The sequence below is a fragment of the Coprinopsis cinerea genome (assembly GCF_000182895.1).
Source record: "Coprinopsis cinerea okayama7#130 chromosome 8 map unlocalized cont3.8, whole genome shotgun sequence".
Taxonomy (NCBI): domain Eukaryota; kingdom Fungi; phylum Basidiomycota; class Agaricomycetes; order Agaricales; family Psathyrellaceae; genus Coprinopsis; species Coprinopsis cinerea.
In genome coordinates, this window is record NW_003307537.1 from 1,017,554 (window position 1) to 1,039,858 (window position 22,305).

The following is a 22,305-nucleotide window of genomic DNA, read 5'->3' on the forward strand; positions in this document are numbered from 1 at the left end:
AGATTGTGTGTGCAGTGGTCGAGGTACGCCCGGAAGCATCGATGTTGCAGCAGAGCTCAAATTGGCCAATGAACCGAGCGGCTACGACGGTCCGTCGATTGGAAATCGCTGTTTTGGATTCCGGTCGACGGTGACGGTTTCGCGTTATTCGCTGTGCAGAACGGCGGCGGCGAAGGTGCTGGCGTTCTTATTAAATGGGAGAATATAGGTGGCTGGAGGTTCAGGCGGTGGCCGACAACGAACTGAGTGTTGAGCTCAGAGATCGTCGGTGGTCGGAGGCGACGGGCTCGGCACGTAACAAGTACAAACAGAGGCTGCCAACGCCGAGTCTTCCCTGCGCTCATCGTTCTCCACAACGACCATGTCCCTTCTTCGCGCTGCCCAAGCCGTGGCTCGGCCTGGCGCGGGTCTTCGCACCACTGTCGGTGCTCGTTTCAACTCTAGCAAGTCGGACCCCACTCCAGCTACATCGACCAAGGACTCGGCAGTGGTTCCAACTCCCCCTCCTACCGAAGAAATCCTCGCTGCTGATACCATTAGTGGCGCTCCTAGTTCGTCCACCAGTTTATCCAGGGGTTGCCTAATGCTAAAGTAATTCCTGTAGCTGAATTGAGGCAGCGTGTTGTTCGAATTTACCAGCCAACCCGAAACACTATGCAAAGCGGCTCCGGAAAGACCGAACGTTGGAGGATAGACTTTGACATCTTGCCTGGAGGTTCTCGGTGGGAGAACCCCCTCATGGGTTGGGCCAGCTCGTGCGTACAAAGCTTCAAACGACAGCTACAGCTCTCTGATTTTATATCACAGTGCCGACTACATGCAGGGTACCCGGCTTACATTCAGGTCCAAGGAGGACGCGGCCCATTTCGCAGAAAAGCAGGGTGAGTTTGGTATAGCACATGTTGCCCCCATTCGTTACTAACTATAGAGTGTAGGATGGGACTACTATGTGTGCGTTTTCGATGAAAATGGACGGAGGCAACTGTTTCCTAACTTCAATTTACAGCCAACCTCCGGAAGTCAAGCGTATCCCCCCCAAGAATTATGCCGAGAACTTTGTCTACAAGCCTCACAAGCTCCGTATCATGAGGACCAAATAACGAGCCAACTGTTTCGATTAGTAGAAACCTCTGCTTTCTTGTCCACATCCACATCCGCTTCGAGCTACCGTCGCGTCGCAGGGGTTCCCAAGGCCGTTCATACAGGGCCAATGATAGACATGTTGGTTAGTAGACTCTGGCTTCTGATAGATAGGCGAATAAGATTCCTTGTTCTTGCCATTCGAGATTTGGGTGAGACTTTGCGGGTGACCGATTTGGGGTGCTCGGGGATAAGGGAGGGTGGGAAACTGTAGAAGCCAAGATTGGGCAACGACTGGCCTTGTGCATTGTGGGTCGACAACGAAGCCACCTGGTTTATAATTCGCCAGTTCTAAATGCTACTTTCTTGCCTCTTATCCACATAGTTTTGAGGTAGTAGCATGGGCGATATCCAGACCAGGCCCTTTTCCAAGAACTATAGGTGCGTCTGACAATTCAGTTACTCCCGTTCTCCTCTTGGCTTAGCTTGGGAACATCCTTACTTTCTCTGTATCGCAGTGGGCTAATAAACCAGACCGTTATTGGACTCGGAATCACCTTTCTATGCGTCGGTGCTCAAGAATGGATGAAAAGGAGGAGAAGAGCGGGCTTGAAGGTCCCTCAGGCGACAGGCAATGGTCTTGGGAGTCGGGAGACTTGGGAGTTTGGATAGTACGTCGTGTGTCTTCGCTCAAAGTTCATAACTGACCGTTCGCAGCCTCTATAACGGTAGATCATGGGCAAGGTGCATATTCTTGTTCAGAAAATCAGGCAGGAGGCTCACCATCAGGTTCCAGGTTCCCCTCACCACCGTCGCCGACAGGCTGGCCGCTTTCATGGGTGAAACAGATCGTCAGGTTTCCAGAGGACGAGTTGCACAAGCTGAGAGGCGTGGACGCCACGCTGTACGTTCGTTTCCTCCGTGGATGCTGTGAGTCTCGATTCTCTGTTCAATTTGGAACTATTGTAAACTCTTTGACCAGTCTATTTTGCGCTGCTCCACACATTCACGACGTTCCCCATCTTGTTCCCCATCCATGTCAAATTCTCCGACGACGAAATCCCCTCCAAATCAATGACAAGAGCCTCTATATCTTCGCTTGTGACGACAGATAAAGGCCTTTCCGTCCTCTGGATCCACATGTGCCTATTATTCTGGGTGACCCTCTCCTGGATGGCTACCCTGATATGGGTATGCGACGGTGCCTTCCGCCTACGTGCAAAGACTACACAGAAACTGGCAGCGAAACGGAAAACGTTCCTCCAGAACCCCGAGTCTGTCGACACAGGCATTTACCAACACCCTCATCCGCAATACGCCTTCCAAGACATCCCGACACACGACCGCAATCACCCCAACTTTGGGCTACGCCTTCGAACAGTCATGGTTTCCAATGTCCCCAGCCAACTACGCGATGAAAAGGTCCTCAAAGAGTACTTTGAATACTATCTTTCTCGCAAGATCGAAAAGCCCAGCATGGGCCTCACATCCTCTGTACAACCCGGATTCATCAACAAGTCGGTTGCTTTCCTTTTCAACAAGGCCAAAAGGATTCCTGCGCATCTACCGGAGGTTCTCTTGCCTGGAAAGAGCGAGGATGAATCGGGAGATGAAACGAAGCGCTCCAGTTCACGAAGCAGCATGCAGCCTCCTGTTATCGAGCGGGTGGTTGTCGCGCGCAAGATGACAGAATTGGCATCACTCCTGGAACGCAGGGAAGAGATCCTGCGACTTCTGGAGACGGCTCATATCAAACTCGCTACAAAAGCTCTCGCGGCTGCCAAAGAAGCTATGACCAGGAAGGATGGCAAGAAGCCTGTCCAAATCGCGTCATCAAAGGCCGCCGAAGCGGCGAGGAAGCGGAGGTCGGAGCATGTGCCAGATTTGGAACGCGGAGAGGGCGGGGTGGCGTGTTTGAACGACGAAGAGCAGCTCGATAAGCTCGTTGAGACACTTGGGCCATTCGTCCGTGAGCTCGAGTCTGAGCTTCCGCGTGGTACGCTCAGAAAGCCTAAGCGGAGAATGTCGAAGCAGAGTTTCCAGCGGTTGACCCAGCAATCGCCGACTTCAAGCGCGAACAGCTCAGATACGGAGGAACACACCAAGTACCCACCCGATAAGAAACGGCGGAGGAAGTCGACGAGGGGACATCCGACAGTGTGGGACGCACTCCTCAGTCTTCCCCGTGACATTCTCGACCCCTACCAACCCCTGGTTAGCCTCAATCAACTGTTCCGTGGCAAGCCCGTCCCAGCGATAGACTACTACACCGCCAAACTCAACCTCCTAACCTCGCTCATTACGGAGAACAGATCCAAGTCTATCTCGGATTTTGACCCAGTTTCTACGGCGTTTGTGACGTTTGCGGATCCGGCTGATGCGAGAAAAGCGTGCAAGTATTTGGCTGTCCATCCCAACAATCCTTTGGCATGTTTGGTTACCATGGCTCCTGAGTATCAGGACTTGGATTGGAACAGAGTCATGAAATCTTCGTTCCATGGCGAGGTATGTAAGGCTGTGTTCTTCCTGTGGGCTTTCCGACTCACTAGTATCCTGTGCAGTTTCTGAAGGATTGGATTGTGAACGCCGGTGTTTGGGGATTCACTCTCTTCTGGCTCTTCCCAGTATCCCTCCTGGTCGGTTTAGTCTCCATTCAAAACATCAGTTTGTTCTGGCCAAGTCTGGTAAGCCGTCTTCGCCTTTCGTTTTCATCCCTTCATGCTTACCGTACCTTTTAGAAAACCTACCTTGAACGCCATCCATGGCAATCCGAAGTCATCCAATCCTTCATCCCTACTATCCTGGTCGCCCTACTCGCCATCCTCATTCCTCTTATCCTCCTCCTCATTGCCAAGAAAGCCCATACAATCACGACCCTCAGTGCCCTTCACGACCTCATCATGACCCGCTATTACAAGTTCCTCATCGTTAACGTTTTGGTTTTCTTCTGCGTTGGGACTGCCGCCATGCAGTCTATCCTGCAGTCGTTTAAGAATATCGCGGGTATAGGATTAATTGAAATTGTTGCTGATAGCTTTCCGACTGCAGGGCCTTTCTATGTTGGCTGGTGTAAGCATGAATCTGGTTTGTCGGCTTGGTGGCTTGGTGCTGAATGTGTTTTTCTTGCAGTGATTTTCACGACGGCTATGCACGGAGGGTTTGAACTGGTCCTTCGTAAGTACCTTCCATAGCCCCGCTCAACTTGGATACTGACCGGGTTTCAATTTCCCAGTGGGAGTAGGTACTTGACATCTGTGGCTGGCGGACCTTTCTAACCATATACGATAGCTCCCCCTCCTCACGTACCCTGCCACTTCACGACAAGTTACGCCGTAAGTGACCCCATAGTAACCGCCATTCTTTCGCTCACCGTTATTCAGGCGTAAACGCGCGGTCGGGATCCGACCAAGAACGCTCAACTATTATTGTAAGTTCCCCCTAACGCCTTCCCGTGCGTTACACTGATGCCCTTTCCTCTTCCCAGATTGGTTACCTAATCATCTACTCGTGCTACATATTCTCTTGCTTTTCTGCCTCTTGAATCCGTTCGTGCTGCCGTTTGGTGCCCTATATTTCTTTATTCAATCGGGTACGTGCGCTGCGCATTAGGTTTGTGGGGGTGGCTCAGCTAACCTGTCCCTTAGGCGTCATCAAGAATCAGTTGATTCATGTCTATGCTAAGCATTACGAGGGCAATGGCAAGGTATTGCTCATCCGGATGGTCAGATACTCCTTGGATGGCCTAGTCCTCAGCCTGGTATGTAAACTCCCAGAGTCGTTCGTGATTTTTTCTAATAGTATATCAGGTTGTGATGCTCGCGTATATGGTAGTCCTGCAGAAGAAGGCCAACGTCGGGGTGTGCGCGTTCCTCATAGTGTTCACAGTGCTCTTCAAGCTGCTGTAGGTCCGTCTCCATCGTGTTGAGGACACCTTCGAACTGACTACCTCTCCAGGTTAACCCGCATGTGTCGAGCGCAGTTTGAACTCGATGACATTGCTGAAGCAGAAGCACTCTGTGGGCAAATCTCGTTAGAAGACGACCCCGAAATTAATCCTGACGATCCGGAGAACCTCAGCCATCAAGAAAGGAAGAACCTGATTGAAACCGGAAGCTCGAAACCTTCCGTTTTGACCTTGAAGCTCCCCCGTTGGATGAACTTCTCTTATAACACCCTCCGCCAGCAACCCCGCCATAAATATCGACGGAAACCAATTCCGTTTGATTCTCCACCCTCTCCCGGGGAGAATCAGAGGACGTTCCGCCGTGAACGTCCTTCGGAAGCATCCCCTGCATCTGTCCTCGACTCCGATGCGAAGTTGCCTCGGGATGGATTCCCCTGGCAGGCTGAACCATCGTTCCAATCAAGCAACCCTGCTATAAGGCTCATCACTTCTGCTAACTCCGACACGGGCCCCGTCGTGCCCCACCCTCCAAGGTTGACATGGGATGATCAGGACACGATTGACTTGCCGTACGACAACCCATACTATACCCGGCCGATCAACAATGTTCTTTGGCTCCCAAGAAACCCTCTCGGAGCATTGAATCTCGACGACACCGTTGATCTGAAGATATCTTTGACAGTCGAGTTATCAGCGGGTCAATTGGGGAGTTGGCTTGGGTTGGTCCAGCGTTCGTCGCCAGGTGAACTGTCGCAGTCAGATCGAGATGCCACTTCGTCTCATATAAACGCGGTCTCGCCACCCATGTCTCTCAAGTCGCTGCCCGCTGTCGACGGCACGGAAGACATCGAACTACCTCCGAGAATCATGAGACGGGTCAAGTCAGGCGAGAATGGAATTGAGCCTGCTCTGCGACCTCGACGGTCGACTATCTCACGTAATGGTCGACGGAGAGCCAATACGACAAGTGAAGGCGGACCTCGCCCTCCCTTGGCCTCTGGATCGCTGGCAAGACGCCGAACAAGCATGCTAGAGGTTCCACCTGTGTCTCATATGCCACCCGCATCCGATGCTGGTTCCGGTCCGTCAAGGATGGGTCGGGGGAGGTCGTCATCTATTCTATCCGCGCTCCAACTTGCCGCTCCGTCCAGCCTCAACCGCGTCTCATCCAATGAGCAAGAGTTCGGCGTTCGACCTGACGCTCACGCTCAAGCAGAGCTGGTCCTCTCTGTCGCCAACAACTCAGCCTTATCATTACCGAAGACTCCGACACAGAAACCGCAGAATCTCTCTGCCCAGGAAGCCATCTTCCACGAGATCCTAGCGGAAGAAGAGCAAGCTCTGATCACCCGACTCGAAGACGAAGAAGCCGAAAGCCTCAAGTCCAAATCTTCAAAATCATGGCTTACTTCATGGATGTTCAAGCGAGGCGACTAAATTCCGCCTCCCCCACTTTACTCTCAATGTTCGTGCTTCCATTTGCGCTTTGTTATACCCGTGAAACCTTAGAACACCGGTAATTGGAATCCTGCACTACTTATTGTATCATTATACTGCATTCACCACCTATCTCATGACCTTCACGACTGTCCCATCAGCCTTGGAAGAATTACGATGTACCATTATTGCAATTTATCCGAATCCGAGCTTTTTCCCTTTTGCGCCATCCATTCGAGCGACGCTTGGCCGAGGATTTTCGTTGGCGGATCCGTCGAGGGTACTTATACCCATGGCGGGGATACCACATACTTCCAGTTTCTCCCAAGCTTTCTTACCACTAACCTTGTTGAAAATGCTCGGTCTGCCTTGGGTTTTCCTTTCCCTTCTTGCGGTCTCTGCAAATGCAGGCCGTATCGTGTGGGATGGAAGTTTTAACAACTACACTACCCCCGCAGACTTCGATCGATGTATGTGGAAATCCGCTTACTCTCTTTAGCCTCGAAGCTAACTCCGTCTCCTCTCCAAGGGTCTTGGGCAAACCAAGTCGGAACATACCAATGGGTAGGCGCTAATACCATCCTCAACGTCCGCCTTGGCGCGCTTACGTCGATCCACTGGTATGACAACAGTACATCAAGGGCAGCGGACCTACCTCTCGATACCTGAACCTCGATCCCTCATACAAAAACCCTGCCATCACCTCGGAATTGCGAGGTTTGAAGGTTACCATTGATACCACTGCGACATGGAACTCGCAGATGATGAGGACCGAGCTGATCCCTCAGACCAATGCCAACTTGGGCCAGGGCAACCTCTTCTACCACTTCTCGATCAAGAGGACCAATACCAACGCACCCGACGTATGGCTACAGACTTTTCTCAGATCAGGACGTCGTAAGCTGACAGTCTTCCTAGCCAACTCTTGAACATCAAGTTATGTTCTTCGAGAGCCACTTCACTGAACTCAAATACGGTGTCGGCTCTAACCCTTCTAACCTCGGGTGGTACGCCGGAGGAACCGAGAGATGGAGCACCCCCTTCACCGCTGACACCTGGTTCAACTTTGCGTACGACATTGACGTGAGTGATGTGGTCTTTCTATTGCTTTAGTGTCCAGATGTAACAGGCCCTTCGATATCTAGTTCACCGCTAAGACTGTCGGTCTCTGGGCCTCCACCAACGGCAACCCGCTCGTCAAGGTCGTACAAAACGTTCCTGCCAACACCTTCACTGACTCCCGGGATTTCCACGTCGGCGTGCTTCGAATCGTCAACCGAAATCCCCCCGAGGACTGGTATGTCAGCGGTGTTTACATCGAAGAAGGCCCCATTACCACCCAAATTGGGGATGGATCTTCTCCCGGACCTGAGCCCCCTGTCGTTACCAACCCACCACCTGTGACCACTCCCCCGGTCGTCACTCCGCCACCCCCTGTGACCACCACTACTCCATCCGGTCCTTTGCAGACCAAGTATGGTCAGTGTGGAGGTATGTGATCTTTGATGACAACTCCGTCAAGAAGCTTGTTTACCGAGCGGGTTTTGCGATACAGGAAACGGATACACCGGCCCCACTAACTGCGTCGAGGGGACGACTTGTGTCGCTGTTTCCCCTCCATACTACTACCAGGTTGGTTCACGTTTGTTCCAATGAGGGGATGCTATTGCTCACCCCCGATACAGTGTCAGTAAACGCGGTCAGGACGCGTCTTTAGCCAGAGCCAAGTGCCAATGGTACATATTTAGCTCATCCATCTTCACTTCCATTGCCATGTGACTAAGTAGCGGATTTCCTCGCAGTTCTTTCAATACAAAACATCATTGGAAGCATTTAGTCGAATGAAGCTGCGGCATAATCTCAGGATGATCCAATACAGCGCGGTGGTTCCGTAATGGTAGTCTCCAGCCGGAAACATTAAGCTTCGAAGTCGTCGACGAATTCAGAAGGAAGTGCGAAGAAGGCACGAGAATTCGAAGTGACAAAGTTCCAATAATACACGGTCTTATCGTCGCAACAGATTGTTTTAATTGATTGGAGGGGTCAAATGTCCGAGCTAAAGTATTCAAGCGTCAAAGTTCGTTGGGAAATCTGTTACATTTCGAGTTCATGAAGGGTTCGTGAAAGAAGGAAGTCCATAATCTAGCCTCCGTTTGGCTAGTTTATCCTACGCGAGGATGTAGCATTATCCCCGCCTCTGGGCTCGTCATTCAAGTACAACTTATGTCCCGAAAATCATCCTAAAGAAACGCGAATATTACAGGCTTACTCGACGATAGCTGAAGGGGATTGTTAGCCAGGAGAATGCGCGAAGAGAGGTAGATACTTGCCAACTACACCGCAAGCAGATCGGCCACCTGCATTACCGGTCGTCAACGAATCGTTGTGACCGCCACGACCGAGATCGTCGGTGCCCTAAGTAAACGTTCAGGAGGGCATCAGAGGCATACAAGTCGACTTTGAACACTTACAGCGTGAAGAACAACCGCGCGACTAGAGAAAACATTACCACTGCCCGTCAGATCGTGGAACGCTTGTCACACGAACAATCAACTCACCCAACGATGCTGAAAGGCCCGTTCAATGAGATGACCTTGTCTTGGAAGTCGAGGATGGCCACGCCTTCTTCGTTGGTTTGAATGTTGCCGAGATCACCAACGTGCCTTTCTTTGTCAGTTGGGCCGCCATGCTTCTTGTTCAAGGGGTTGAAATGAGGACCAGCAGAGCCGCATCCCTGGCTGGTGTCTCCAGCTTGGCTATTACACGAGGTCAGCGCCAAGATGTCGTACACACTCAACCGCATGAACTTACTGAACATGGAATCCACGCAGCGAGTTGGCGTCCAGGCCAGTGAGGTTGCCAGTGATCTTCACTGGAGCGAATTTATGTGGCTGTTCGAAATATACGATACCCGAGGCGGTCCCAGTGCCCTGCAACACGACGACGGCCTATAGAATCAATGTCGTCAGAGATGCTTAAGAAGAATTCGAACTGTCGACTTACCTTTTTGACCGTAGGTGGCGACACGGGGGAAGCTCCTCCCCAGCCCCAGAAGGTGCCGTAGACTGGAGCGGCCAAAGAAGCCAACAAGAGAGCCAGGAAGGGTGCAGATTGCATGACTAGGTGAAAAGGTGGTGGTAGAAGAGGTGAAAGGGATGTTTGAGAGTGGCAGTCTGGAGCGCTTTGTGTGTCAATTTATGGCTTAGCGTACCTCGAGTTAATATAGCTCCAAAGGGTCCGGTGTAACTTCGTAAACGAGGACTCCACTGGCATACGCGTGCCACCTGGCGTCAAGAATGTGGTCACTGCCACGGACCGCCACGATGCAGCCCATCCCAGATCCGCCTGTATCTGCCTTCCAAGAACCCCATATTAATGAGGTAATTCACCGATTGGTGGATGGCAAGTTTGAAGGCGGCAAGAGTGTGAGATTTTGCCAGTGTTAAGCTGTAATTTTGGCTCGTTAAATGGCGACTTTAATCCGGTTATAAGAAGCCATATATTCTCGGATATACGACATATGTGCCCAGGAATGCCTCAGTGCGATAAATGTTTGTGTATGTTCGAGTTGTCAAGGAAGCGAATTGGATGGCGGTCTTTACGTATGTAGTTTTCCTGGGCTCGTGCGTCCAAAAAGCCTAGCAGAAGTCAAACAGATGCGACCAATTCAAGCCAGTCCTGTCGCCAAGCGATCCATTCAACCCTCGTCCCGGAATGAGTTCGCATTAAGCCCATATTGCACTCACCAATAATTCCGCAAGCTGCTCTGCCCCCAGCGTTTCCGGTCCGCAGAGATTCCTCATTATTGCCTCTCCCAAGATCATCAGTGCCCTATAAATAGTCAGCCGATGTCCTCTTCTAATACCACCTAGTCGAGAGCCTCACAGCGTGAACAACAATAGAGCGTCTACGGAGAATCAGGGAGAATTGATTTAGCAGGAGAAAGGAAGCCTTTGGAGGAGATACGAGACGCACCCTACGATGCTCAGCGGACCGTTCAAGGAGATAAGGGAATCCTCGAAGGAGAAGTTGGCTTCTCCTTCCTCGTTGCTCTGGATGTTGCCTAGATCACCGACATGGCGTTCAGAGTCCGAAGAGGCGCCATGATTCCTATTGAATGGATTGAAGTGGGCCCCGGCTGAAACACAGCCGTCGCTTATATCTCCCTTCTGGCTGTGAAAAGCGTGTCAATACCGTGTTTCAGAGGAAAAATCGGGCAGGTAGCAGCACGCACTGAACGTGGAAGCCTCGCAGCGCGTTTGGATCCAAGTTTTTGATATTGCCAGTGATCTTCACGGGCGCCTTCCGCGAGGATTGTTCAAAAAACACGGTACCCGTGACAGCGCTATCGCCTTTCAGAACGACTACCGCCTAGCCTGGAATTAGCTGGGGGGTTTATAGGCTATGCCTTGTTGGACCTGCCTTAGTCACCAGTCGGCCGGAATCCTCCCGCAGGTTATATAGCTGGTAACTGGCGAACAAGGTCACGATAATAGCGACTAGGCCCAGAATCAAGGGCTTCGAAGACTTTTTGGGCTTGTGGTGGTATGAGTCCATGGCGGGCAGGGTTCAAGAGTGGGGTACAAGCCCAACGATTACAGGGGTCTATGAGTAGCACGTAAAAATAGAAATGTCATCTTGGCTTGGCGCGCTATACTTAGTGCGGCCCAGATCTTCGTCTTCAAGTTCTGTTCAACAGCGACTTCAACACGACTGTACATCGCTATCACCTCCATAAGCTCGGTGGTCAATCCTGGAACGTCGAATCCCGCATATGCTTGGGTGGCTTTCCAGGTCGAATCACACGCTGATTGTCCATGAACACAGATCGTGGGGCCACCTCCTGAGGTTGGTCTTCGATTCTATCTTGGGCAGGATGACGAAATCAGCACGAAATAAATCTTTCATTTTCTCGTCGCCCAGGTTTGGTTTGGAGCTTCGAAGACAAGTTGCTGGAGCATGGCGCGTATAATGGGGGCGGAAGTCAGTGGATTGAATGATGTCAACTGGGGCAGGCCAGGTAGAAGAGAGATCGGGAGTGGGCAAGGAGTGGGTAAGAAGCGGCGAACGCTTCGATGAACTACAACCACAATGCGATGCTCCCGGGCCCGATTCTGTCGTCGGAAGTCCACCTCGAGGCGTTGAGTATTCCCAATCCTACCTTTTGTCTTCCAAAGCCCATCACGAATTCGAATAGGGTTGTAGATTGGTCCTTGACGAGCGGTCTCCGTCTTGGTCGTCCGATATAAAGTCGTTGGCGACATAAGTATCATCCGCCGACCAAAAGTGGGTTTGTTCAAACCGCTGATCCGGCACGGAAAATGACAGAGAGCGTTGATTGGTTCTTCTTGCTGAGTTCCCCGTCCCTTCGCCAGCCGAAGACATCCTGCCCGAAGGTACCGGGAGTCCTTTGGCTGCCTTCCATGGAGACCGAAGATTTCAGTAGGCCTTAAGGAACATGCAATCCAGCGAGTCCGACATTGGGTCGGACGGGGGATGTTCGTCAAGATTTGTGTACGAACCAGCTCGAATTCTCTATCGGAAGGTTTGTCGTGATTTCAGGTCGATTGGGGATTTTGCGCATGTTGGCAAACGGGGTCAAGCCTGGTCAAGCGCCAAAGGCGGCGCGTCGCGGGGTTCGAACCAGCGCGTCGAGGCCCATCCACAACAAGCGCAAACATATTTTTTCTCTCTGTTTTGATGGGAAGGCGGTAATTGAACTCTAGTCGAATTAGCCATTACCCTTGAACGTTGTCGACGATGGCCGCAGACGAACTTATCGACGGACATGTCTCCGTAAAACAATGCCAAAAGGCCATCGAAGCCCTACATTCGTATGAAACCAAAAGACAGCAAAAACTCGAAGAAGAAGAGCTGATTCCAGGGAAAGAGCCCAACATCTGGTTGAACATAACCGTCAAGAAAATCCCTCCTGGCCACAGAATAAAACCTGTAAAAGTGTTAGTTCTATCTGTTTTTAACGCCCAAACACGTTTTAATCCCCTTTACAGACCTGTGGTACACCCTCTGGTCGACCCCAGGACGTCCCCGATCTGCCTCATTACAAAAGATCCTCAACGAGAGTACAAGGACCTCCTCGAAAGTCATAACATCAAGTTCATCTCACGGGTGGTTGGAATCGAGAAGTTGAAGGGGAAATTCAGGCCTTATGAGGCCAGGAGAGCGCTGTTAAAAGAGAATGGCATGTTCCTCGCCGACGAACGAGTGGTTCCTCTGTTGCCAAAGTTGCTGGGGAAGAAGTGGTTCGAGGCTAAAAAGTGCGTCCCCCTCTCACTTTCAGATCATCAAATAAGCTGACAGCACCCGTCGCCTTGTAGGCAACCCATTCCGGTCTGCCTTACCCGTAAAGACTTGAAAGGCGAACTCGAACGTTCCATCTCGTCTACCTACATGAATCAAAACCAAGGAACTTGCACGTATGTTACCTGATGCAAATATGGTATGCCGGTGTATACTCATGTTCCTATGCAGATCCGTCAAGGTCGCGAATCTCTCTCACAAACCCGCCCATGTACTCGCCAATCTCCAAAAGGCTCTGCCCACTATTGTCGCCAACATCAAGGATGGCTGGGAGAACATCCAAAGCCTTCACATCAAAACCAATTACAGCGTCAGTTTGCCGATATGGACGTGTTCCTTGGATGCATCAGGGGAGGGGCGTTGGCACGATCTCGAGGCTGAAGCCGTCAGTGAAAACGAGGGCCCCGATGATAGCAATGATTCCGAGGTGGAGAACGCCGGAGCTGTGAAGACGAAGAACGGAAGGAAGAGGGAGTCGAGTTCGGATGATCAGTCGGAGGATGGCCCTAGGAAACGAGTGAAGAAAACGAAGGACACGCCTTCGAGGACAGCCAAATCGACCAATGCCGAAACCGCAGTCACCCAGTCCGCAAAGGCGATGTCCAAACCCTCCACCAAAAAAGCCAAAACGGGCGCCGCCGACTCGGGAGAGAAATCCAAGCAGAAAACGGCCTCAAGCTCCAAATCCACGAAGGATGGCCCCCAACCCACAGAATCCGCTGCTCCCTCGACCAAGAAAACCAAGACTCCTGCCTCTGCGAAGCCCGCCCCCACAGTTAAGGCAAGTGTCAAATCGGCCAAACCATCGCAACCGCCTACAACCACACAACCGGAGGATCTGAAGTCGAAACGGGAGGTCAAATCTATTGAGAAGAAAAAGGAGAAGATTATCAAACAGAAGGGTGGCAAGACTGCGAAGAGTTCGCTGCTTGGCAAGAAAGCTGCTCAGAATTGAGATGGACCCTTTTTCTAGACTTCGCCAGTGCCTACTTGTTACCTGATCAAAATCCCATTGCCTCTGATCACCGTATCGACGCTGACTGGAAACCGACGTGAAAAGCATTGCGCCAGGTAGGTCTCCTCGCTTATGGGCATCGTACCTTTCAGCTCCAGGCAGCCCGTTGGTGTAATGAGGGGTGTGGGGCAGATCTTCGGCCTCGATATCGTCTGGTGTTAGGATCTACCGCTGCCAAGTTGGAAGTAAGGGACCGATTTCTCTTTCACGTGGCAACTCGGTAGCCGGCAAAAACCTATGCTACTTGTTCCGGTACGGGGGTCATTGATAAAGTGAGTTCCCAGATTGCAAGTTTCGAATTTCTCCCTTACTATCTCCTCCAGGCAGCCTCAGTGCCTTTGTGATCAATCGCGGGCGAACCAGATTATGGAGCAACGGAGGTCCATTAAATTATCTATTCCGCATCCAAAGGAACAGGACTGCCACCTAGTCGGCATCCTTGAGCAAGTTGACCCAATTCAAACGACTCAAGGCCGGAAACTCGCACTGGTACCTCCGCGGCTACTGGCTCTGACAGATTTGGATGGTGCTGAAAATTGAACTTTGATAGATTCTTCATGGGACTTTAGGGTGGGCTTCCTTTATCTCTTCTTCAATCTCTGTCGCTCAACCCGCCTTGCGACAACGACGGATTATAGGCACAAGGACTATCTATTTCAGAAGACCCTTGCACAGCGTTTGCCTTTGGATTCGCTGGTATGTTCTTGTCACGGTGTTGATGCGCGCGCCTACTCATCATCCGCTATTCCATGAAGCGCTTTGACTTCCGGTGCGTCTTGGTATGCTGATGCGTGCTGTTACCGCACATGTACTCATCTCCCACCGACATATGAAGTGGAAATCATGAAAGCGGAGGTCGCTGGAAACAAGGAGCGCTGCATGAGGATCTCGAGGATTTGCAGGCCGTGGCTGATTACCTCAAGGCCAAATATGGCTATTCAATCGATCTTGTCATAGGTCATTCTAGGGGTTCTATAGCGGGTTTCCGCTGGCTGGCGACCTCGGAGGACGGTAGAAAAGTTTCGGCGTTCGTGAACGTGTCCGGTCGATATCGCATGGAGGTTCGTCAGCTGCAGCGTTCTCTAGTCTCATCTCCGTGGATCACTCATTCGCTTTCTAACATAGAAGATCGTTGGTAAGCCAATGATATAGCTCCTGTCCGGTCGAAACTGAACAGTTTCATGATTCATAGAATCCGCGGCCGGTAAACTATGGTCTGAGGCATTTGCAAGGCAAGGGTACTATGAATGGGACGTAACTGTGGCGAGGAAAGTCGTTCGCGCCAGAATCACTCCCGAAGATCTTCGCTCATTCATCGAATGGGATACCTCGTTCGTCTGGACGGACTTTCCTCAACACACCGACGTCTTGTGCATCCACGGGCTCCAAGACAACGTTGTTCCACCGTAAGCTAGAGTTGTTCCATCCAATTCCTCTCTTCTGCTTGCTTATATTTTGAGCAGGTACGATGCTTTGATCTACACCCGTGCACTAAGCGGGCGAAGCCCGGGAACGACTACACTCCATTTTGCCGAGACTGCGGACCACAACTTCACTGGGCAAAAAGAAGAGGTTGTAGATAGCGTCCTTCGCTGGTGGGACCAACGAGAGAACGGGACGCTGAAATCTGTCGGTATCTCACTGGCAGATGTGAAGGCCCATCTGTAATGCACCATTGACAATGATATTGACTATGTTCGATGGATACAGCGATCGCTACCATTCTGTAAATCGACTCCCGGGTCTTGCTACTCCGTGATTGGCATGCTAGGTTATTGTGCACGTCGGTCCCCTCCAATCCAAAAGCTTGTCACTTTCCTTTCTAGACCGAAAGGCGTTCACTTGCAGTCAAGATACTCGGGACCTCGGAGCAGAATGATAAGGCGGACCTTGCGAGATATCTGGATCCGTGGGCGGACTCGGGGCAAAGTCCATCCCAACCCGAAGGAAAAGGGACGGAGGACGCTCCCTGGGTTGCAGTAACCTCGGATTAGATGGTCAGGGAGATACTGTACTGTCCATCAACGATATTTCCTGCACGGGAAAGGCGCGTAGACGAGCGCGAGTTCATATACTAACGATTTTATAGTAGTAGTGTCTTGAACTGTGCCATATTGCTCTATACATTAATCCCACATATATCATCCGTATCTACGGTTGCAGCGAGGATAGGCAAATTAGATAAAAATATGTTTTCTACGTAGTTCGGGCCAATAATAATAGGTTGAGCTGGTTCCTGGGAGGACATGAAATACTAGTGCTACAAGGTAGATGTACGTGCGGTCCGACCAGTCCATGAGTTGATACAATGACTTGGGCAATGGTTTGTGTGTAAATATGCGAATGCGAGGATCAGAACGGAGAAGGAGATTAGGGAGAGTCCAGCATTCCTTGAATCTTCGGTATTTCATGCCTCTATGGTCGAAAGTGAATGTTAAAGTGGGAGAAATAGATGTAGCTGGTAAAATGGGAAGTGGTTGTTGTGGACAGAGTTCGACCAATCCGCGTGGTGAGGTGCCGGGAGTTGTATTGAATGTACGCCGCGCTTCAGGCTCCAGGTCTAGAAGAAGACTGCGCCTGTTGACGAAGCTCCTCCTTTCACAGTTGTTTGAGAGCCTTGACCTCCGTTGGATCCCGATTTGACTTGGCCGCTCATAATTTGTGAATCGAGACGAGTAGGCTGGATTCAGAGGCGAAGGGCTAGTTGGTACTCTACGAGAGAGAAATTGGGCTGGGTGAATCATTGGGGAATTCCAGTGAGCTTTTATAGTTTGCCCTCGAGATCTCGTATCCAAAAAGATGTAAACGGGCGTTCATCAATTGAGAGACTAATTAGGCAATCGTTCCAAGGGCTCGTAGCCCAGTCGGTACTCAAGAGGTTCGCAACGGTTTGACTGTGGTGCACATGCGATTGGAGTTAGATCGCTTGCCCGATGAAGGCCGGGGCTGGACGACGCCCAAACAGCGGATACGTCAATATCATCAGTTTCATGAGGCTTGTCGGGTAACCTCACCCTGAATATCGTCTCTCTTCTAGCTCGACCACACAAAGTTGCACTGCAGAAGATCCCTAAAGGTTAACCAGGCCGTGATCGTACACAGCACTACAGCATTTCCCTCTGCCAAATTTTGGAAGGAATACAGTGACCAAAACGAGCCGCTGGACGCGGAATGAGTCAACCTAATTATCCAGACACTGTGACTTTCTCTCTAGAAGTCCCCCTTGAATCATGCCGTTTCCAACGGTCTGTATGGTACGTCCCTCTGCTTGTCGGTGTAGGTTGTCTTCCGGACTGACTCATTTACCAACGGGAGGCGCTTTAAAGTGAGAGCACAGGTACAACACTCGGGTTTGTGAGCCCTGTCCATATGGGATCCACGCTGTTGTGGAATTACATCTCAATGGAAGCGCACACACGGCCTCTTTCCACTGGCACGGCTCTGGTGATACGGAGACGGGAACAAGAAATATGTGTCCTGAAGCCCGGAGGGACCAGAATCCACATAGGAAAGAGCTCTGGTAACTCCAGAGTCGTACTGCTAGGAATGCCGTCGAGGAAATCTTCAGTTTCTTGTACTGCTTTTGAGATGGTATCCTGGGGAGACCCGAGAACAACATTTGATGCACCTGAACTCAGAAACGAAACCGATGTTACACTTGCTTCGTTGAGTGTAACACGACGACAAACGGATGCGTTTGTGGAACATGTCAGTCGGGTTCCACCGAGTCGATATGGCACCTTTGTGACAACCAAGGGGACGTGTGCCGCAGTAACCGCAGGGTCAAGGGATGCCACGCTTGGACGATGACGAACCATGATTGAAAGCCAATGCGTTTTAACCTATCAAGATATCAGGCGTGGTTTAAATTTTGCTCAGGGATTGGCTGGGTATTGGTAACATCATAGTGCGGCTAGAATGATCTGGAGAAGTTAATTACGGTTAGCCCATTTGCGCTCCGAGCCATGGGTTGAAAAGGCGCGGGGGGATTCGCATTGACTCGAGTCAAGTATGTTGACAGGACCGAAACTGGGTACTGAGCTGCTATCAAATCGGGTTTCCCTTGTTTCTGGATTCCAGAAGTCGGAGTTGGCATCAACAAGTTGACGGCTCTGGACATACTATTCCAAAGATGACTCACGGTCCTTCGAGTGCATTCCTCGGTACTGAGATGAGAGGACCATCCGCCAAGCGGAGATGCATGGGTGACCCAGAGAACATGGTCTCATCACGATTTTAAACTTGTCTGGGATGTTTGATTATGTCGATCCGGGACACTACGAGACCTGAGGGGGCATTCTCGATATCATTGAAGTTGCCACGCTCTTGCGACGTGATGAAAATGTACTATTATTGGGGTTCTTCAGGCTAATGATCCAACGCCAAAGTCAATGCTAACTCCGCCGACCTCCAATTAGGCGCTCAAGGAGCGCCCGGACTGTCCCTGTCAGCTGTTAGCGTGTAATCTGGATCTTATTTACAGTCTATCTGTACATAGGCGTCAGGTTACTTCGGAGCTGTATACAAGGCTCTTCATCTCACTTGCGCACAGTGCGATTCTCCCAGGAACTTGAAAGGGAGGAGACTGGCCACTTTGCGCAAAGACCAGGGTTGTTGAGACGCCAGTGCATGTCAGAGGGAATGTAATTGTACTAAGCTACTTCAACAACGATCTTTCCGCTACAACGCCAAAACTTAGCAGCATCCCCTAGGACTCAGCAACAATTCACGTCACTTACAAATTCTTGTTAGCTTCCATTTCTTTGTGTGCTTCAATTATTTCATTCCACCCATACACCTTAAAAAGAGAACGATGTTCCATTAGCAGATATACTTGAAGTTTACAACCTTCAACATACCTTGTGGATGTAAATACGAACTGAACCATCTCCGTTCTCTCCTGTGATAACGGGAAGGACTTCTTTATCCAATCTAACGATGCGTTAGAGATGCCACGCATAAGAAGCGAAACCCTATCAGTACCCACCGAGAAATCAATTCTGCCTGGTAGGCGGGAGAGCGGGATCGGAGTGTGGATCCCTGGATGCGGAGTCGTTTGAACAGAATCGGGCTTAAGTCGACGGAGTGGACCGTTGCTCCTGGAAATTCAAACGGGCTGAGATCCCGCCGCGGCATTTGCGGGAGTAGGAAGCATACCACTGAGCAAGGCGAGCATTGTCATTCGTCCGTCCATAGCCATCGCATCCAAGTTCTTGATGAAATGGCTCTGAGCGACAAAATCAATCACCACGTCTGCACCGTGGCCCTTGGTGATATGTTTCACCACCGCTGAAAAATCTTCGACCTTGTAATTGGCGGCATGTGTCGCTCCGTTCGGAATACTCAATAACCGGCGAATTTTCTCCTCTGTAGAGGTCGTTGCAATCACTGTTTGACTTTGAAAGTGGAAGAAGTCAGCTCCATACCATCACTGGCGCGCATAATTTAGACGTCAGAAGGAATGTTGCTTACGCTCTGTATAGGCGTGCCAATTGTATGACCGCAATGCCAACACCCGAGGCACCTGCATGGACGAGAACATGATCATTGGCACATATCTCACCAATCAAAACCAACGCTTGGAATGCTGTGGTGGGCGTGGCCCATGGTAAATCTCAGTTAGAGGAACTGCCTCAATGAATGAGACCGCATCACCCACCAGTTAGAAAGTTTTCTGGGATGCTTGCAGCCTCAGCCCATGTGAGGTGCGCGGGCTTCTTCATGAGATTCTTTTGGGGTGCAACCACATACTCCGCGTAAGCACCCTGCAGAAAATTCGATGAGTACGGAGATTACATGGTAAACTCGCGGGCTCTTCCTACTTACCCCCCCAACGAGACCTAGGACCTCATCCCCGATTTTCCAGCCGACAACATCTGAGCCAAGCTCAGTGACGATTCCGGAGAACTCAACTCCAAGGATTTTACTCGCTCCCGGAGGAGGCGGGTATTTCCCTTCGCGTTGGGAAATGTCCATGCGATTTAACCCAAACGCCTTGACCTGTGATTGAAGGCTCGGGAAAGCTTCATCGATCATCTTTAGATTTAGAAAGTAGTAGTACCGTACCTTGACGAGAACCTGCTCAGCTCTCGGCGCTGGCTGTTCGACTTCACCGATGTAGAGGTTTTCAGCCGGGCCATATTCATCTCTAATCAATATTGCTCGCATCGTGATATGGCCAGCTTGAGTAGTGCGTTGTCTAGAGTGTGGAAGCTTTTAAGTCAACTTCACAAGAGAAGTATGACCGTTCCGCTGTCATATTGCTTGTTGTCGAATGACCTGAAAGACTGTACATAGGGGAACGCGGTTGCGTCATCGGACGGTACCTATGAGCAGCTTCTCGAGTCAGTCAAGAGTTATGCCGCGAATTTATCAGCAGGCCGTTCTTTATAACTTTTACAATGCTTGTTCCACCATACCCTCGAGCTGGTTGAACGCGGAGGCATGTTGGAATCCTTTTCCTAAATCGCACTGTAAATGGTCGGATTCGTGGAGAGAGGGGGCGGCGGGCCAGCAGGAGGAGGCTGTGCTATCAGTCACATGCCCAGTATGTCACGGGATGAGATGAAAGATTTCTCACGGAGCAAAAAAAGCAAAATTGGATTTTTCCCTTTGCTCGACCTTCGACCACGACCACGACCAAGAACGACGACCATGACGATGTGGACGGGACTTAGGCGCAGACCATACGTATTTTAGGTGAGTTTGGGCTTCAGGATCCCGCATTTCTCCTTCTCGTTAAGATGATCTTTGCTATGGTCCGTGTTTCCAAGAAGCGACTAGACACCGCTGCTCCCCTTGCCGAAAACTTTTTACCTAGCTTTCTGAACCCTCCTGTCATTATCTCGTTAATTCATACGCTAATCGCCTTGCCTTTAGGTGCCTCTAATATGTAGATCAACCTTACGTTTTTTCTCGTGGAGAAACAATCGATTCTCCCTGACCTGCATTCAAGTAAGAATATATCCATGATCTTCCACCAGCCTCCCCCGGCCTTCTTTCAAGTGATGAGAATTCAATTTCCCGTGTTTCAGAGAGATGGATTAAGCCCCATCGCTCACCATGCAGATAGCCATTAGTCAAATTTTCTCTGAGCCATTGGATTCAATTCGATTGTAATTCTTGTTGTGCTAACGAATTCATCAGATTCAACCAGTTCAACCCCGTGGTACTGGTATGTCCTAGATTAGACGTTCGCAGAGCAATATATCGTTTTCCACCTGCAACTTGATTGCCAATTGCTCACATCCCGCGTTGGTCAACATAACAAAGAAAATATCGCATTGCATAAAGTCTATTAGGTCACAGTCTCGCTGTGTCAGAAATTGCTGTCTACCCTTGGACTGCCCTCAATTGAGCCTGGTGGGCGTGAAGGGAAACGCGTCAACGACGGTGCGCTAATGTTACAAAGATAGATAACGTACCGGGAGAGTCGTGGCCGCACCTGGGCATCCAAGTCCCGGGCCATTGAGATTCTGGAGGGTGATCAACGAAGCAATAATCCGGGCGGCCTTGGATTCGTTGGAATCATCTGTTGGGAACGACACTGCAACGGATGGATTGTTGACCGCACGCCCTTCGGCAACGTTCTGGGTCAATGCCTACATGCGAAAGAGGTCGTAAGCCAAATTGCCCCTCATACGAAAACACTCCTACTCACAGCAATGAAGGTAGCGCGATCAGGTGGACACGAGCATGGAATCTTGACGACCTGTCCGTTAGCGTTGGGAACTCCGTCGCAGTCGCCGGTTCCGGTAGGGTTCAAACCAGCTTGATGGCCGAGGTCAGGGATGAGGGCAGGGTCGATAGCCCCAGCTGCAGGTGGGCCGGGGGGAGCAGGTGCGGGAGCTTCAGGTGCGGGTGTTACTGGTGCTGGAGCATCTTCAGGGGCATCTTGGATCGCACGCAGCTGGGCCAGGAAGGTGGTTGCGGCAGCGGGGCATCCCACTCCAGGGCCGCGCATGTTTTGCAAGGTTACGAGAGCAGTTTGCATGCGCTCTAGCTGCGAGGCCTTTGAACTGTCTGTCGGGAAGGATACTGCCACGCTAGGGTTATTGACAGCGCGGCCTGCATTGACGTTCGCATTCAGGGCCTGTGTTTTTAGGCGTTTAATACCTTGGACTCGTTGCACGGATGATCGGATGAGACCAACCCACCTGCAAGAACTCGTTGCGGTCAGGGGGGCAGAAACAGGGGATTTTAACCACTTGACCTGCGGCGTTTGTAATGCCGTCGCAATCTCCAGTTCCGGTCGGGTTCAAGCCAGCGGGGTGTCCGAACTCTGGAACAAGAGTCGGGTCTACGTCTCGACGCTGAATCGCAGCTGGGCGAGCAACCACAGAAGTAACCAAAAGCGAGCAAAGCGCCAAAAGCGAACTGAAAGACCTCATGACTATCGGTTGTGAAAAGGACCGGAAATTAAAATCAAAGGAATGAGTGTATGAATGTTCAAAAAGCTTCAAGCCTTCGATATCAGCAGAATTCAATCGAGAACCCTGGAGCGACTAGCGCTGAAAGCGAGATATGGGAGAAGGAAGGAAGAATAAAA

The 22,305-nt window shown here is 50.9% G+C and overlaps 9 protein-coding genes across 9 annotated transcripts; 5 read left to right on the forward strand and 4 right to left on the reverse strand.

Annotated features, from left to right (window-relative positions):
* Window positions 1-361: 361 nt before the first annotated feature.
* CC1G_07164 (NADH-ubiquinone oxidoreductase 21kDa subunit) lies at window positions 362-1,262 on the forward strand (the record flags this gene model as incomplete). Its single annotated transcript, XM_001835688.2, has 5 exons — window positions 362-551; window positions 605-755; window positions 808-881; window positions 936-951; window positions 1,007-1,262. The coding sequence occupies 5 exons, from the start codon at window positions 362-364 to the stop codon at window positions 1,098-1,100; spliced, it is 525 nt and encodes a 174-aa protein (XP_001835740.1). The 3' UTR covers window positions 1,101-1,262.
* Window positions 1,263-1,815: 553 nt separating this feature from the next.
* CC1G_07165 (hypothetical protein) lies at window positions 1,816-6,652 on the forward strand (the record flags this gene model as incomplete). Its single annotated transcript, XM_001835689.2, has 14 exons — window positions 1,816-1,869; window positions 1,929-2,010; window positions 2,063-3,585; window positions 3,642-3,764; window positions 3,819-4,083; window positions 4,129-4,149; window positions 4,210-4,254; window positions 4,313-4,317; window positions 4,369-4,412; window positions 4,461-4,507; window positions 4,565-4,669; window positions 4,725-4,837; window positions 4,887-4,981; window positions 5,035-6,652. The coding sequence occupies 14 exons, from the start codon at window positions 1,816-1,818 to the stop codon at window positions 6,419-6,421; spliced, it is 3,909 nt and encodes a 1,302-aa protein (XP_001835741.2). The 3' UTR covers window positions 6,422-6,652.
* Window positions 6,653-6,776: 124 nt separating this feature from the next.
* Window positions 6,777-8,115, forward strand: CC1G_07166 (hypothetical protein; the record flags this gene model as incomplete). Its single annotated transcript, XM_001835690.1, has 7 exons — window positions 6,777-6,891; window positions 6,951-6,985; window positions 7,054-7,284; window positions 7,340-7,504; window positions 7,567-7,912; window positions 7,977-8,053; window positions 8,107-8,115. 7 exons carry the CDS (start codon window positions 6,777-6,779, stop codon window positions 8,113-8,115), a joined length of 978 nt encoding a protein of 325 aa, XP_001835742.1.
* Window positions 8,116-8,432: 317 nt separating this feature from the next.
* Window positions 8,433-9,538, reverse strand: CC1G_07167 (Cu/Zn superoxide dismutase; the record flags this gene model as incomplete). Its single annotated transcript, XM_001835691.2, has 6 exons — window positions 8,433-8,700; window positions 8,748-8,836; window positions 8,893-8,914; window positions 8,980-9,177; window positions 9,233-9,369; window positions 9,425-9,538. The coding sequence occupies 6 exons, from the start codon at window positions 9,536-9,538 to the stop codon at window positions 8,679-8,681; spliced, it is 582 nt and encodes a 193-aa protein (XP_001835743.1). The 3' UTR covers window positions 8,433-8,678.
* A 358-nt stretch (window positions 9,539-9,896) lies between these two features.
* Window positions 9,897-10,984, reverse strand: CC1G_07168 (Cu/Zn superoxide dismutase). The gene is made up of 4 exons (XM_001835692.2): window positions 10,656-10,984; window positions 10,397-10,594; window positions 10,168-10,328; window positions 9,897-10,099 (listed from the first exon to the last, which is right to left on the reverse strand). Exon 1 carries the CDS (start codon window positions 10,976-10,978, stop codon window positions 10,817-10,819), a length of 162 nt encoding a protein of 53 aa, XP_001835744.2. The 5' UTR covers window positions 10,979-10,984; the 3' UTR covers window positions 9,897-10,099; window positions 10,168-10,328; window positions 10,397-10,594; window positions 10,656-10,816.
* Window positions 10,985-12,181: 1,197 nt separating this feature from the next.
* Window positions 12,182-13,697, forward strand: CC1G_07169 (hypothetical protein; the record flags this gene model as incomplete). Its single annotated transcript, XM_001835693.1, has 4 exons — window positions 12,182-12,381; window positions 12,433-12,699; window positions 12,760-12,858; window positions 12,914-13,697. 4 exons carry the CDS (start codon window positions 12,182-12,184, stop codon window positions 13,695-13,697), a joined length of 1,350 nt encoding a protein of 449 aa, XP_001835745.1.
* An 809-nt stretch (window positions 13,698-14,506) lies between these two features.
* CC1G_07170 (hypothetical protein) lies at window positions 14,507-15,425 on the forward strand (the record flags this gene model as incomplete). Its single annotated transcript, XM_001835694.2, has 5 exons — window positions 14,507-14,526; window positions 14,593-14,818; window positions 14,883-14,892; window positions 14,950-15,163; window positions 15,221-15,425. 5 exons carry the CDS (start codon window positions 14,507-14,509, stop codon window positions 15,423-15,425), a joined length of 675 nt encoding a protein of 224 aa, XP_001835746.2.
* Window positions 15,426-18,409: 2,984 nt separating this feature from the next.
* On the reverse strand, window positions 18,410-20,413 carry CC1G_07171 (quinone oxidoreductase; the record flags this gene model as incomplete). The annotated part of the gene is made up of 11 exons (XM_001835695.2): window positions 18,410-18,437; window positions 18,497-18,555; window positions 18,617-18,689; window positions 18,745-18,856; window positions 18,915-19,153; window positions 19,230-19,344; window positions 19,417-19,522; window positions 19,584-19,793; window positions 19,824-19,956; window positions 20,158-20,281; window positions 20,338-20,413. 11 exons carry the CDS (start codon window positions 20,411-20,413, stop codon window positions 18,410-18,412), a joined length of 1,275 nt encoding a protein of 424 aa, XP_001835747.2.
* Window positions 20,414-21,018: 605 nt separating this feature from the next.
* CC1G_07172 (hypothetical protein) lies at window positions 21,019-22,301 on the reverse strand. The gene is made up of 4 exons (XM_001835696.2): window positions 21,914-22,301; window positions 21,418-21,849; window positions 21,182-21,358; window positions 21,019-21,116 (listed from the first exon to the last, which is right to left on the reverse strand). The coding sequence occupies exons 1-4, from the start codon at window positions 22,145-22,147 to the stop codon at window positions 21,090-21,092; spliced, it is 870 nt and encodes a 289-aa protein (XP_001835748.1). The 5' UTR covers window positions 22,148-22,301; the 3' UTR covers window positions 21,019-21,089.
* Between the last annotated feature and the right edge of the window lie 4 nt (window positions 22,302-22,305).